This window comes from Monodelphis domestica, chromosome 1 (genome assembly GCF_027887165.1).
Source record: "Monodelphis domestica isolate mMonDom1 chromosome 1, mMonDom1.pri, whole genome shotgun sequence".
Taxonomy (NCBI): Eukaryota; Metazoa; Chordata; class Mammalia; order Didelphimorphia; family Didelphidae; genus Monodelphis; species Monodelphis domestica.
Genome location: NC_077227.1, coordinates 252,479,819 through 252,496,599, shown reverse-complemented (window position 1 = coordinate 252,496,599; position 16,781 = coordinate 252,479,819). Strand labels below are relative to the sequence as shown.

Here is a 16,781-nt window from a genome sequence, read left to right as displayed (position 1 = left end):
TGCCTCCAAACCAAATAATCACCCTTTTGTTTCCTTAAAAGAGCTTTGGGCCCAACAGTTGCATATAAGAAGAATCAAATAGGGGCAGCTAGGTCTAGAGATGGGAAGTCCTGGGTTCAAATCTGACCTCAGATATTTCCAAGTTCTGTGACCTGAGCAAGTCACTTAACCCTCATTGCCTAGCCCCTACAGAGTTTTTACAATAAAAAAGACTCAGTGTTAGAAATATAAAGGCTCAGGTTATCAACAAATGATGTACTTCAATTCACACAGTAGAGTGGCAGAGTTGGGTCCAATTCATACCTGATCATAACCCACTGGCCTTTATATTATGCTATTCTGCCTTGAGCTTACTTCTAGAGGGGAACTGGATACTGAGTTCTTCTCTCTGCAAAGCATTTTCAATGCTGTTAAAAGTAAAATTCTTCCCGCCCCCACTCCATGGAATGGGGAATACATATCTGAGACCACATTTGAACCCAGGACCTCCTATCTCAAGCCTGGCTCTATCCATTGAGATACCTTAACTGCCCCTTTTCTCTTGTTTTTAAAACTTTATGGCTCTTAATGGAGATAGTATATGGCATTGCACACGTGAAAATACCCTGATTTCCTAAGAGTATTTCTGCCTATATCAGTTTTAGAAGTCAATCCCAGCATTTAAAAGATGCTAAAAATTCAGACCAAATCCAACTTGCTTAGGTTTGAATCATTCAAAATATTATGGTATAGAGGTAACTTCAGTAGACTAGGAATCATGGTTTAAAGCTTGGAAGGGACCTTACAGGCCAGATAGTCCAAACACCCAGATAAGTTCTGTCACTCACCAAGGTCACAGTGATAATTCTATCAATACTACATATATATAGCAAAGCGAGAAACTGAATACAGGTCCTCTAATTTCAAAGTCACTTGGCTTGCCATGCCATTCTGACCCTGGAAAACTCAGTCCTTTTAGCCTCCATTTCTTAAGCTATAAAATAAAAGTTCTTGCATTATGTATTTTACTGGATTATTGTTGGTAGGATCAAATGGGAAAATGGATGATAAAGAATCTGGTTTCATAAAATGAAACAGAAAGGTGAGCTATTATTGAGAACCATTCTAGATCTTTGCTTTGCAGAATCTGAGGCCCTTAGTAACACAGTATCTTCAGGGCTTCCAGAGTATCACTATCATTGGACAACTTGGAGAGAAGTTACAAATTAGCTCTTTAAATAAGATGCCATCAGTGAACAAACACTATAATTGATACTCAATGGAAGCTAACCAATGCACCCTAAAAGATAACAAGCAGAAATATTCTGAGTCTACTATTCAGTCCTGGTACCACAAGAGCCCATTCCTTCTTTCTTGAGAGTAAGAAAAAAAGAAAAGTTCAAAGAAATCACTATGTCTTTCACCAGAAATATAATTCTGGAAAGAAATCTAGTCGATTTGCAAATCCTAAACAGATACTTGGCAGCCAGGTGGCACAGTGAATAGAGCACAGGCCTGAAGTCAAGAAGACTCATCTCCCTGTGTTCAAATCCAGCTTAGGACATTAGCTGTGTGACTAGGCAAATCACTTAACTCGGTTTTCCTCAGTTTCCTCATCTGTAAAATGAGCTGGAGAAGGAAAAAGGAAACCTTTTCAGTATCTGCCAAGAAAACCCCAAATGAGGTCATGAAGATTTGGGCATAACTGAAAAAAAGAAAAAAGACTGGACAAAGTGTACTTCCATAAGAAGATTCAATTAATAGAAAGGAACCAGGTAGCTATTCCTTCTCTGGATGTTAAAGGAGTGGAGAGGATCTGAAAGAGAAAGGAGAGCAGGGTCTAAACGAAGTGTCATGTCTTGTGAGATGGGAAGAATCTAATGGGTGTTTAAAAGTCAGCTCCCAGGAGGGAAGAAAATATTCACCCTATCTAATATAGAACCAAGTTGGCCAGTATGGAGGCTTCAGAAAGATCAGCCTCTCTCAAAAGACCAAGGGAAGAGAGTATTGTAACAGCTTTAGGGGAAATCGTCTGGGTGACTAGTGCTGCAGGCAGCAGGTATTGAATGACTGATTTTCAACAATCATAGTCTTTGGAGCAGCAAGAGAACTTAGCAGTCATCCTCCCATTTTATAGATGAGGGACAGACTCAGGTTAATTCAGTGACTTGCCTAGGTATCAGCAATGTTAGACATTTGTTCTGATATAGGGGCAAGAATGTCTACTTGACCAGATGTAAGGATAATAACAGTAAGGCAACTCCACTTTGCTAAAACAGTGGGGTGGGGGTATGATAAGGAAATGGATCTAATTTAAACCAGGCTTTCTTGGCAGTGCACAGGTGCTGTTCCAACCTATTCCAACTCATCTTCCTGAGTTCAAATCCAGCATCAGACACTAGTTGTGCACCCCACGGCAAATCATGTAACTATTTGCCTCAGTTTCCTCACTTGTCAAATGAGTTGTGTCATCTACTGCCTTTTCCTGTTTTAGATAATCACTTTACAATCCTACCCCCATTCTGGTTCTCATCACTAAAGGTTCATTTTATTTTGCCAGTGACATAACAAGATGAGCAATTTCATATGCGTCCCATTTCACAGATTACATTTAGTTTGGTCTAAGGACAAGTCACATCCTTTCGATGCCCTCAATCAACTTTTAGATTTATTAGTTACGTATCTTTCCACACTGGAACTTCTCTAAACTGATGAAATCCCAAGAAACAAGAAATCAGAAACTTGCCAAAGTGGAAATGAACTGTTTCAATTTAGAAGGAGGCAATGTTGCAAAGCAGTTATTGGATGAGGCTGGGTGGCCTCCTCTCTAAGACCTGTTTATCACTGATGTTGCCAAGTTCATGCGACCAGAACACCAGAAGAATGGGGTAACTACCTTCCAATGACCTTGAATCTTGGGCAATGTGCACAAATACAGATGGGAATAAGAAGGTATCTGGCTATTCAAAACTCCAGCAAGGGACCACGAGGCCACAAGGTGGATTGAGAGCCCTTACCATTCTTCTGCCTTGGAACCCATATGTAGAATTGATTTTAAGACAGAAGGTAAGGGTTTAGGGGAAAAAACCTACTCCAAGGGGCAGCCCTTAATGACTGAAGAATAAACCTTCCCCTTATTATTCCTTCTCAATTTATCCTCCTGTTCCTTTCTCCAAACATCAATACTTAAATAGAACCATGATCTCACTGATATGTCCGATAGTGATTCACATCCCAATAGGTCCATGTTTGTCCATTCTGTGCAACCCTTAACGATTCTTTCCCATTCATTTGCCTCAGGAGGTCTACCCAGCATGCTGGGTCACTTGAATTCTTTTGATGTCTTGATATCAAATGAGTATGTGGGCCACCATGGCTGCCTCTCATCATACAACTAGCATATCTTTTTTTCAAACCCTTACCTTCTGTCTTAGAACCGTCAGTTTCAAGGGAGAACAGTAAAGGTTAGGCAATGGGGATTAAATGACTTGCCCAGGATCACACAGCTAGGAAATATCTGAGGCCAGATCTGAACCCTGGACCTCATGTCTCCAGGCTCTAATCACTGAGCCACTTTGATGCTCCAACATACACTTATCAAATGATAGTCCTGCCCCACTTCACCTTCAAACAAATGCCCTTGTTCTGGGTGTATTGCAGCCTATTCAAGAGCCCAACATGTGCCTTTCCATGGTTCTTGGGGTGATGCTCTTCTCCAGTTCTTCAGGGACCTTAATTTCCCATACTTCCTGGATATATAATTTTTCCAAGCATTGCGAGTTACAACTGCGCATAGGAAAAAAATGCTAGCACTGGAGCAGGGAACCCAGAGTTCTGCCCCAGGAACAAGGCAAACTACATTTACTTCCTGGGCTTCATTTTTCTCACCTATATCTTCAAGATCTCTTCCTATGATGCTGTTGTGATTTATCCCATAAAAGAGGGCAGGGAAGACCTTGCAGCTTGTAACAGGTCTTAGTTGGGACAGCTAAGTGGTGTAGTAGGTAGAACCCAGGACCTTTAGTCAGGAAGACTTGAATGCAAACTTGGCTTCAAACATTTATTAGCTATGTGACCCTGGGCAAATCACTTGACTTGTTTGCCTCAGTTTCCTTGTCTTTAAAATGGGGATAATAATAGCACCTACTTCCCAGGGTTGTTGTGAGGATCAAATGAAATAATAATTGTAAAGTGCTTAGTACTGTGCATAGCTTTTATGAATCTTAGCTATTGGGGCAGCTAGGTGGCTCAGAGAATAGAGAACTGTCCTGACAGGGGGCAGCTTAGGTAGCACAGTGTATAGAGTGTCAAGCCTGGATACAGGAAGTCTTGGACTCAAATCTGGCCTCAGATATTTCTTAGCTATGTGACTCTGGGTGAGTCACAACCCCCACTGCCTAGTCCTTACCACTCTTCCCCCTTAGAATTAATACATAGTATTGATTCTATGATCGAAGATAAAGATTTGAAAAAAAAATTCTGGACTAGCTGTGTGACCCTAGACAAGTCACTTAACCCCAATTGCCTAGTCGTCAGTACTCTTTTACCTTGGAACCAATACTTAGTATCAATTCCAAGACAGAAAGTAAGGGTTTTAAAAAATTTTAGCTCTTATTAATGGGACTTTCTCTAATGAGAAGCTCTGTGAAATGGGGACAACCACCCCCATCACACAAATAAAGGCATATCCTTTGGCCTCTCAGACAGTCCTCTACAGATTTGCTTTGGATATAGGGGCCAGGCTCAGAATTTATTAGCCAAGAATTATCTGCTTTCAAGAGAAGAAAAAAGTGAGGTGGGGAAGAGAGACAGGATTGGGAGGACTGGTTCTCACCATCAGTCATAGATGCCAGAAAGTTCTCATAAGATCTGGAAGAACTCAGAGAGGCGATCCAAACATATCTGCCTGGCACTTTGTAGGTCATATTACAGGGCCAGTGGAAGTTCTGGCAGCCAACATTCCTTCCTCCCACCCCAGTCTAAGTTGGAACAGATGTAGAGGCAGCTGAGAAGACTGAGGGTACTCCAGGCAAGCCCCACTGGTGTCCTCAGCAAACACTCTCAAATGCATTAAACTAAATTTGCATGATTCAAATACACATGGCGATGGAAAGAAACAATTACCCTTTTGAGCCCTGGGCCAGGTTAGGATGAAACTGCTAAATGCATGGAGATCTGGATATCTCCTGTGCCTCCTTATTCGCCTACAAAAAGAGCTTCAGGAACCAAATTGCCAAATGCCTGGGGATCGCCCCACCTCGCTCACATCTCCCTTGTACAGTGGATCCCAAACCCTCCCAGGCTAAATGAGGAGAGATTCCTTTGAAAGCCTTAACAAGACAGGCCACAGGCTGTTCAAAGGCATTTCAACCACCTGGGATTCCTCCCACTGCTCCCTGCTTTACCAGGCAATGGTTTAAAATAAAGTGCTTTTATTGCTGAAGATCCAGAAAGATCTCATTACAGTTCATTTAGTCTCCTTTGCCCTCTTCCCTACCCTCCAGAGAACTTGGTAATGAGTGACAGCTGGGACAAGAGTTAATTAACCCTTCACAGAGAGGAGCTACAAGACATTGTAACCCAGGATGGAAAAGAAGGGCAACATAGAGCTGGAGTAAGACAACAGTGGGTGAGGGACTTTTAGGGGTGTGGAGTAGAAATTGTTGCACCTTTCTAAATTAACTCTAGCCCCATGCTAGTTGTAAGACCTATCCACTCTTCTTCAATCCTGCCCTATTCTGACATCCAATCATGTAGTCACTCAGGCTTTCACAGTCCCTTTTTGAGAGTGAGATTGGGTTGGGATCAGCATGAATAACCTCTTCTCTTCTTGACTGACTGGGTACAATTCCCTAACCCTAATCCAATCAATCCAGTTCTTATTATCTTTCCTCTTCCCAACACATTGAGGCCACCCACCTGTTTCTGCCCTTAATGCCTTTTGTGGGATCCCAATGATTCAACCTACAGAGTTTATGACACAAGTGGGTAGTTCATGAATCTACCAGAGCACTCTGTGGGCTGAAGATTCCTGGGGGAGGGATGGGGAGAGTGAATGAGGTATGTGCCCCATTCCAGGGTGGATTAAACCCAAAGGGAGTGTCACAGAGATGTCTGGCAGTGGCAATAATGTTCACCTGTCCTATTTGCTCAGACACCTCAGAAAAGAAGAGAGGGAAGACATAGAGTTGGGTAAATCTAAGGGACTGGGTCCTCAACTGGCTCTCAATCATTCCTGGATCCTCAGAGAGTCCTTGGAGGTGAGGGCGCTTTTCTCTAGTTCAACTGAGCCACTCCTAGGATCCATGGAACCACTCCTAAGATCAATCCAGGGAGCAGAACTTAAGCTCCTAACATTTCCCCAGGAAAATGGAGTTTGATTGGTTAACTGTATCAAAGCTTATGCCCACACTGATGTGATGAGGACACAGAAAGCTAGGAATGAAGGGGAAACAGCCTTCAAATTTAAAAAAAAGTCTCCTTTCTGGGGAGCAAGAAAAAGAGTTGTTGGGAAAAGAGAGAACTGAACCCACAGGACTTTTAAGGGTTTTTTGAATGACATGCCCCACTCTTTCTACCCAGAAACCAAGAATGTGCTGATCTAAGACCTACCTTTCATTCACTGTTCCTTTCTGCCTCTTTCACACACTTTTACACACACACAGGTGCTTCGATCACCTTCCTTATTCTAAACAAGAAAGTGACAGGTAAAGCCAATTAATCGAGAAGTTCCCTCCTTCAGGGAGACTTCTCACTCCACTAACCTGGGAGAAAACAGGAGAGGGTCAGAGATGCCCAGGAAAACCATCCCCCATGAAACATCTTGGCAGAGATACCCCAGTTGTGACGTGTTCTTATCCTACCCTTTTCCAGATATTCCTAGGCAGCAGCCAACAGGACCCCCATCACCTCTGATCCAGCCACCAGAGACAAAGCCACACCTCCATCCATCCTCCATTTCTTGGGCCTCCCTGACCCCTTGGTTAATACTCTTTGGCTTCCTGTAACTGGGCCAGGTATTCCTCCTCAGGTGGGTTGTCAGCACAGGCCCGCCCATTGTTTGGAGGTCTCGCTGCATGGTAACGACTCCAGTCACCTTTGCATAGGATCCAAGGCAATGTGTCCACCTTGAAGTGTAGCTCTGGGGAGAAGTCGGTGCTGATGAGGTCAGGTGCGCCAGCCCCCTTGCCACGAGTCAGCAGTCGGCTGCCCTCATCATAGCAGCAGTGCTGGGCAGCCAGTGTGGTACTGTCCAAGGAGAGGAGGGAGCGCAGGCAGAATCGGGCAGTGGGCTGATAGACATCCAGACGCTCCTTGGGGCCACTTGCATCCCTCCAGCTGAAGTTTCTGCCTTGCTGCTCATCAGGAAGGCTCACAGCACTGTACACAGCCTCCAGAGGGTAGGCACATGGGCAGCTGGGCAGGTCTGTCAGCACCTTGCTCATATATTTGGCCAGGAAGTCACTCTTGCAGTTTAGCCACTTCTCACAGCTGTCCACATCTAGGGGCAGGGGTTGGGACAGAGAAAGAATGCAGTTTGACTGCTTGACAGTTGGTACTCAATAAATGTTCATTGAGAAAATGAAGGAACGAGGGAAATACAATCATTCCCTTCTTATCCTCCTCAAAGCATCCAATAGCCATTTTGAACTTGACAAAGAAATCTACCCCTGTCTAAATGTCTGACCTTCAAAGGTCTTCTCCCCTAAACTGTTTCCAGGGGGGCTCTGGGAGTAAAATCAGAGTAAGAAACCAGTTGGGCAAATTCCAGTGGGAAACACTCCTTTCTCCCTCTCCGTTCCTCAAACTTCTCAAGAGGAAGAGGTCCAAACAAACCTATGGTAGCTACAATGGGGAGAGCTCCCCTGCTTTCCTAGGACTACCATGGCAATGTAGTCCTTCTAGGGAACCGGAGAATCCAAGCAGGGACCTCAGGAGATTATTTTATCCAATCCATTTTACCTGAAGCATGTCCTGCTCTTGTCACTGCAGTCAAGTGGCCCAAACTTGAACATACCCCCAATGTCACAGAACATATTAACTGACAGTTATAGTCCATTTCATTTTGAGCAGCTCTAATTATTAGGAAGAGGGCAGCTAGGTGACATAGCTTGGATACAGCACTGAACCTTGAGTCAGGAACACCAGAGTTCAAATTCAGCCTCAGACAGTGTGAACCTAGGCAAGTGGCTTAACCCTGTTGGCCTCAGTTTCCTCATCTGTCAAATGAGTTAGAGATGGGAATGGCAAACCACTCCAGTATCTCTGCTAAGAAAACCTCAAATGAGGTCACAAAGAATTGATCTCAACTGAACAACAACAAATTATTAGGAAGGGGGACCAGGTTTGGTGCCTGAGCAAGGTGCTCCATACACCTGTCTCTGATAATATATCTTAGGGAATATCCCTGAATAGGGGTATTTTGGAAGAGGAGAAGGTGCCATATCCCATACAACCATTGGTGAGAATAGTTATGGTTCAATATATCTTTTGCCACTTTTTAGTTTTGTGCTATGGGTAAAATCCCTGGTGCTTGGTTTCCTAATCTGACAGATGGGCAGGGTATAAAACCTGTCTTGTTAGGGGCAGCTAGGTGGCTCAGTGGATAGAGCACCAGGCCTGGAATTGGGAAGACCTGGGTTCTTGTTAGAGAATTTGGGTTCAGAACCTGCCTCCAAAGCTTGCTACCTGTGTGAGTCACTCAATTTCCCTCAGTTTCCTCATTTGTAAAATGAGAGGGCTGCATTAGATGGCTGCTGAGGTCTCTCTTAGGTCTAGCTCTATGGTCCTGTGATCTATTTAATTCTCATCATGATTCAGTGGAGAGGACAAGAGGCAGGTTTTTTTTTTTTAACCATTACCGTCTATCTTAGAGCCAATACGAGTATCAGTTATTTTTTTAAATTTTATTTAATTAGTCAATTTAGAACATTCTTGGCTAAGAAACAGAAAGGAAGATCAGTGGAATAGACTGGGGGAAAGCGACCTCAGCAAGACAGTATACGATAAACCCAAAGATCCCAGCTTTTGGGACAAAAATCCACTATTCGACAAAAACTGCTGGGAAAATTGGAAGACAGTGTGGGAGAGACTAGGAATAGATCAACACCTCACACCCTACACCAAGATAAATTCAAAATGGGTGAGTGACTTAAACATAAAGAAGGAAACCATAAGTAAATTGGGTAAACACAGAATAGTATACATGTCAGACCTTTGGGAGGGGAAAGGTTTTAAAACCAAGCAAGATATAGAAAGAATCACAAAATGTAAAATAAATAATTTTGACTACATCAAACTAAAAAGCTTTTGTACAAACAAAACCAATATAACTAAAATCAGAAGGGAAACAACAAATTGGGAAAAAATCTTCATAGAAACCTCTGACAAAGGTTTAATTACTCATATTTATAATGAGCTAAATCAATTGTACAAAAAATCAAGCCATTCTCCAATTGATAAATGGGCAAGGGAAATGGATAGGCAGTTCTCATATAAAGAAATCAAAACTATTAACAAGCACATGAAGAAGTGTTCTACATCTCTTATAATCAGAGAGATGCAAATCAAAACAACTCTGAGGTATCACCTCACACCTAGCAGATTGGCTAACAAAACAGCAAAGGAAAGTAATGAATGCTGGAGGGGATGTGGCAAAGTAGGGACATTAATTCATTGCTGGTGGAGCTGTGAATTGATCCAACCATTCTGGAGGGCAATTTGAAACTATGCCCAAAGGGTGACAAAAGAATATCTACCCTTTGACCCAGCCATAGCACTGCTGGGTCTGTACCCCAAAGAGATAATGGACACAAAGACTTGTACAAAAATATTCATAGCTGCGCTCTTTGTGGTGGCCCAAAACTGGAAAATGAGGGGATGCCCATCAATTGGGGAATGGCTGAACAAACTGTGGTATATGTTGGTGATGGAGTACTATTGTGCTAAAAGGAATAATAAAGTGGAGGAATTCCATGGAGACTGGAACAACCTCCAGGAAGTGATGCAGAGTGAGAGGAGCAGAACTAGGAGAACATTGTACACAGAGACTAATACACTGTGGTATAATCGAACGTAATGGACTTCTCCATTAGGGGCGGTGTAATGTCCCTGAACAACTTGCAGGGATCCAGGAGAAAAAAACACCATTCATAAGCAAAGGATAAACTTTGGGAGTGGAAACACCGAGAAAAAGCAACTGCCTGAATACAGAGGTTGAGGGGACATGACAGAGGATAGACTCCAAATGAACACTCTAATGCAAATACTATCAACAAAGCAATGGGTTCAAATCAAGAAAACATCTAATGCCCAGTGGACTTACGCGTCGGCTATGGGGGGTGGGGGGGAGGAAAAGAAAATGATCTATGTCTTTAACGAATAATGCTTGGAAATGATCAAATAAAATATATTAAAAAAAAAAAAGAACATTCTTCCTTGGTTACAAGAATCATATTCTTTCCCTCCCTTCCCCTCACCCCTTCTCTTAGCCAACACATAATTCCACTGGGTTTTACATGTGTCTGCAAATATCAGTTCTAAGGCAGAAGAGTGGTGAGGAGTAGGCAATTGGGGTTAAGTGACTTGCCCAGGGTCACATAGCTGGGAAATGTCTGAGGTTAAATTTGAATTCAGGTCTTCTTGATTCCAGGCCCAGTGCTCAATCTACTGAAACATCTAGCTGCCTCTGAGGAGCAATGTGGTAGGATGTCATGGGTCTGGTTTCAAATCCTGATTCTAATACTTGATAGCTGTGTGACCTTGAAAAGGTCATGTAATTTCTCCATGCCTCAGTTTCCTCATATGTAAAGTAGCGACAATGACACTTGTATAGTCTGCCTCAGAGGGTCCTTGTGAATAAAAATGTTTAAACTTCAATATGCTATATAAATGGGCAGCTAAGTGACTCAGTGGATTAGTAGCCAAGACCAGAGATGAGAAATCCTGGATTTAAATCTGGTCTCAGATACTTTCTAGCTATGTGACAGTGAGCAAATCACTTAATCCCAATTGCCTAGCCTTTAGTATTAATTCTAAGATGGAAGGTAAGAATTTTCTTCAAATTCTATATATGGAAAGAGGTTTCTTATCAAGGGAATTTAGTTTTTCACAGTCAGATGATTCTATCCCTATCCCTCCACTCATTGCCCCATCCCCAATCCTCCCTCAATTCCCCAGGCTCAGGGCCAAGCTCTGTACTGACCTGAGCCAAGCATCTGGGTGTCATTTTGGACTTCCGGCAGCCAATCCTCACTGGGAAAACTTGTCTTGCTTTCTGTTCCTTTAATAAGAATGAGAATCATTGCAAAGCAGCGATCCCTCTCCACCCCAAGTCCCACTGAATTTGCAAACCCTTAATCCTATTCCTCAACAATGGAGACCCAGTAGGTTGGAGAAGTAGATTTAGGGTTACACCTGGAGGGTGACAAAGAGCCAGTGGATAATCTCAGTAGCTGGGCAGGAGCTCTTGTTACTTCCAGGAATGCCTGAGTATTGGGAAGGTCCAAGGGGACCCAGACCAAGCCTAGAACTCTTGAGTCTAATATGAGACTTATATTTCTGGTTCTCTCCCCACAAATCCTCACCACCACCCCCTCCAAGCCTTATACCCTACTTACTGCCACTTAAACCGAAAATACCCAATTCCCCAGGGCATTCAGTTCATCCATACTAGCTTCCCCCTTTACAGGGCCCACACTCTTACCAGGGCATCTAGGCAATTCACAAATTTGAGACTCTGTGGCTGTGCAGGCATAGCCACAGGAGCGGGTCCTCTTCTGAGTGCCACTGCTACAGGTGACACTGCAAGAGGACCAGGGGCTCCATTCCTCTTCCATCTCATAATCTGGGTATGGAAAGAAGAGTATATGGTAGATACAGCTGGGCTTAGGGGTAGTTTAGTGAAGCAATATGGAGCTTAGGATGCAATGAAGGGAAGGATGAGAAAGGGAGGATGCAAGGAGAGATACTTTTAAAAAAATAAATGCACAGGGTACAGGGCAGCTAGGTGGTTCAGTGAATTGAGAGCCAGACCTCGAGATGGGTGGTCCTGGGTTCAAATCTGAATTCAGACACTTCCTAGCTATGGGACTCTGGGCATGTCACTTAAGACCTATTGCCTAACCTTTACTGCTCTTCTGCCTTGGAATTGAGATACTTAGTATTGATTCTAAAATGGAAGGTAAGGATTTTTTAAAATGATATATAAATACACAGTTCTAAGATAGAAGGTAAGGGTTTTAGATGCACAGTGGGCATTTAGGCGGCTCAGTGGATAGAGTGATACAAAGTCAGGAGGACCCGGGTTCATATTTGACCTCAAGACACTTCCTAGCTCTGTGACCCTGGGCAAGTCATTTAGCCCCATTTGCCTAGCCCTTGCCCCTCTTTTAGAGTTATTACTAAGTAAGGTTATAAAAGTAAGGGCATAAAAGGGAATAAAGAGTAAGGTTATAAACGTATAAAAAGCAAGTGTATAAAAAATAAATGCATAGATTTCTAATGTCAGAAAATTCTGTTCTCTGTGATATGTAGGTATTTTATTTTATGACAAACTGTATAAATTACAGTGAATATCTGGAACCCTGAGTGAAGCTCTATTTTTTATTGTAATTGGGTTGCCAAGAAATCTAACTTGGCCAGAGCCCATACATATCTTATCTCAGATTTCTTGTGAGACCTTCTACCTTGCTCAGACCTCCAATGGATTTGGAGTCAGGAACTCTACTTGGTATAATCTCAGTACCTGGCACAACATTTTTAAGATATTTAAGTCATTTCAGTCATGTCCAACTCTTTGTGACCCCATTTGGAGTTTTCTTGGCAAAGATACTAGAGTGGTTTGCCATTTTCTTCTCCAATTTATTTGACAGATCAGGAAACTGAGGCAAGCAGGGCTCCTTGCCCAGCTAGGAAATGGTCTGAGGCTAAATTTGAATTCATGAAGATAATTCTTCCTGACTCCAGGCCCAGAACTCTATCCACTGTGCCCTTTAGCCATCCAGGCACATATAGTAGTATGTGCCTAATAAATGCCCAATAAATGCATCATGACTGATAGAAATAATATTGCTTCTAGATTCACTCATTTGACTAATTGGGGAATTTAAGGCTCTAGGAACATTCCCTACTTATTTGCTCAGAGATAAGATCTCATTGGTCATATACCAGTGTCACAGAATGTAAACTTCTTCTTCTTTTTTTTTTTAAATAAACCCTTACCTTCTGTGTATTGGTTCCAAGGCAGAAGAATGGTGAGGGCTAAGCAATGGGGGTTAAGTGACTTGCCCAGGGTCACACAGCTGGGAAGAGTCTGAGGTCAAATTTGAACCCAGGACCTCCTATCTCTATGCCTGGCTCTCAATCCACTGAGCTACCCAGCTGCCCCCAGAATGTAAACTTCTTGAGAGAAGTAATTGTTTTGTTTTGTTTTTTGGTCTGGGTATTTTTTCTTTATATCTCTTAGTACAGTGCCCATCAGAGAATGCATTTAATAAATATTTGTTTACTGATTGATTCTGATTGCACCTTTGCCAATGACTTCAGGGACTTAAACAAATCACTCCCTCTGGAGTGGCTCATCACCACAAGGTCAGCCAATAAATGAAGGGTTTTTTTCCTCTGTTTTTTTTTTTAACCTCTGCAGCTCTTAAATAAAGAGGCCATCTCTGATTCAAAGTGTAGTATAGTGCTATCAAACTTGAATAGAATCATGGCCACTCAACCATTTTAAGGATCCTTACAGGCACATATTGACTTAATTTAACTTAATTTTTTTAAACCCTTACCTTCCATCTTAGAATCAATAATTCTAAGGCAGAAGAGTGGTAAGGGCTAGGCAATGGGGATCAAGTGACTTGCCCAGGGTCACACAGCTAGAAAGTGTCTGAGATCAGATTTGAACCTAGGACCTCCTGTCTCTGGGCCTGGCTCTTAATCTACTGAGCCATTCAGCTTTCCCCTTGACTTAATTTTAAAATGTAATATTATCTCAATTTTATTGTATTTTTCTTTATTTTGTTAGATATTTTTCCAGTTATATTTTAATCTGGTTTGGGTCCCACTTAGATGTTTAGGTCATGTGTTTTTGGATTAAATTCCGCCTCTGACTCATATGGCTAGGTGACCTTTGGCAAATCATTTAACCCATCTATTCTCTAGGTAATCACAACCCTAGTTGCCTAGCCCTTACTGTTTTTCTGCCTTGGAATCAATACTTTGTGTCAATTCTAAGACAGAAAGTAAGGTGTTTTTTTGTTTTTTTGTTTTTTTTTTAATACTGTAAGTAAGGGTCTAGATTGCTCAGTGGATAGGGAGCCAGACTTGGAAACAGGAGGTCCTGGTTTAAATATAACCTCTGATGCTTTCTACCTGTATGAAACTGGACAAGTTGCTTAACCCCAATTGCCTAACCCTTACTGTTCTGACTTGGAACTGATATTTCATGTCAATTCTAAGACAAAAGGTAAGGGTTTTAAAAAAAGACTCTAGGTAACTTTCTTAGATTACAAGTTACAGAGAAGGGTGGACCTGACTGGTAAAGGGAATTATTTGTCTCAGAAGTTCCTTATATCATTTAAATCACTGGTTTGGTCCTTCTCTCCAATTCTTGATTCTATCTACAATGGCACAGAGGACTTGTGATTTGGCTTGGTGGAAACACTGTAGAACCAGAACTGGAAGGGACTTTATACTTCATCCAGACCAACCCCCTCATTTTACAAACTGAGGCCAAAACAGATTAGGTAACTTGCCTAAGACTACACAAATCATAGGTTCATGTGAACTCAAGAATCATTTGAACAAGGGCAGTTAGGTAGCAAAATAGGTAGAGTGCCAGGCATGGAGTTGGAAGGACTAAGGTTCAAATCTGGCCTCAGACACTTCCTAGCTGTGTGACCCTGGGCAAGTCACTTAACCTGAACTGCCTAGCCCTTACCACTCTTTTGCCTTGGAACCAATTCACAGTATTCATTCTAAGATGGAAGGTAAGTGTTTTAAAAAATCATTTGAACAAATGAATTATTATTATTATTATTTTATGCTCAAGCCACAGAAAAGATGATTCCCTCTAGCTTTGCCCCCTTTCTATGACACTCTGCTTTCTCTCTCAGACTTCCCTTTCCTTCCTGGAATGTCTTAAGGTATACACTGTCCCTGTACATGGTATACTCACCATAGTTGTATTTCTCCATGAAGTCCCAAGTCTTTGTTGGTGTTGGCCACCTTTGATTCCAGTTGCTTCCTACTCCACTCAGCATAGGCTCTCCCTCTTCATCTTCATCTTCTTCCTCCTCATACTCTATAGCATAGTCTTCTTCACTGGCCTCCTCCTTTCCCTCTTCCTCTTTGAGGGCTTTCCCCTCTGGCTGGGGCCCAGATCCTCCCTCCTTACCCTCTGAATAGCCCCAGAACAGAGGCCAGAAAAGCTCTTTGGCAGGAAGCCAGCTGGGGGAGCCCAAGGACCAGTAATCACTGGTTTCTGTCAACAAGTCCATCTCCATCTCAGCCTGCAGGTCATCTACCACCTCAATGGTCACCTGGGTGGAGGGATGCCAGGTTGGGCAGTCAGGGAGATCTCAGCAGCAAAACTGCCACTTCTGTCCACAACAATAGTAATGGTATAATACTTTACCATTTATAAAATACTTTCAAACACAGAATCTCATTTATGCCTCATAGTAACCCTATAAAGGAGGCAAGATACCTGCAGGATCATGGATTTTGAGCTGGAAACATCATGTAGTTCAACTCCCTCTTTTTCCATATGAGGGATCTGAAGTTAAGAGACAGTGGATTGTCTAGAACTATGCTTGGAACATTTTTTTAAATGGATTTTTAATGTAGATAAAAAACAAACAAACAAACAAGAAATAGCTCCCTGTCTCCTGTGTGGTATTCAAAGTCCTTCATCATCTACCCACCTCCTACCTTTCCAGTCTTCTTGAACCTTACTCCCTACCATGTATTCTTTTTTTTTTTTTAACCCCTTACCTTCTGTCTTAGAATCAATACTGTGTACTGTATTGGTTCCAAGGCAGAAGAGTTTTAAGGGCTAGGCAATGGGGGTTAAGTGACTTGCCCAGGGACACACAGCTGGGAAGTGTTTAAAGTCAAATCTGAACCTGGGACCTCCCTTCTCCCACTATATATTCTTCAATACAGTGACAGTAGCCTCTTGGTTATACCATGAACAAGACATTAAATCGTTTGGTTCTGGGCATTTCTATGGTCATGCCTCATCCCTCTTGTACTTTACCTACCAACCTTCTGGGCTTCCTTTAAGTCCCAAATCAAATTACATCTATAGGAAGCCTTTTCCAACTCCTCTTAATTCTAGTGCCTCTCCTCTGTTAATTATTTCTTATTCTGTATATAATTTGCTTATATATATATATAATATATATATATATATATATGTGCATGTTGTCTTTCCTACTAGCTTGTGAGCTCCTGGAGGGCAGTGGCCATCTTTTATTTTTGTCTCCCCAGCACTTAACACAGTGCCTGGTACATAGTTATGAGCTTATAAATATTTATTGATGGATTTACCTGTGATTTCACTGGTGCAGGGTCTTCTGGGTGAAGAAATTCCTTCTACCACTAAAAACAGGTAACTTTTAAACCTCAAAGTCCCTGACAGGTGCCTAGTCAGAGGTGGGATTTGAACCTGGCTTTCCCTGACTCTAGGGTCAATTCTCTTCCACTAGGCCAGGATGCCTCTCTTCCTGGCACAGAATAGTTGACTAATAAATGCTCAATTTGCTAAGCTCACACAGGTAGGAAATGGCAGTCAGAATTTG

General features: G+C 42.3%; 1 protein-coding gene across 2 annotated transcripts in view; it reads right to left on the bottom strand.

Moving 5' to 3' along the window:
* Positions 1-5,394: 5,394 nt before the first annotated feature.
* ISM2 (isthmin 2) overlaps positions 5,395-16,781 on the bottom strand; it is a 34,896-nt gene continuing 23,509 nt past the window's right edge. Inside the window, exons 3-7 of one of the 2 annotated variants that reach the window (XM_056810614.1) lie at positions 15,155-15,518; positions 11,684-11,824; positions 11,183-11,260; positions 7,076-7,480; positions 5,395-6,667 (exon numbers count right to left, since the gene is read on the bottom strand). In XM_056810614.1, coding sequence (XP_056666592.1) covers positions 6,663-6,667; positions 7,076-7,480; positions 11,183-11,260; positions 11,684-11,824; positions 15,155-15,518 — 993 coding nt within the window. In that variant the 3' untranslated portion in view covers positions 5,395-6,662. Of the gene's footprint in view, positions 7,481-11,182; positions 11,261-11,683; positions 11,825-15,154; positions 15,519-16,781 lie in introns of both variants that reach the window. The other variant, XM_007472733.2, reaches the window with a different exon arrangement.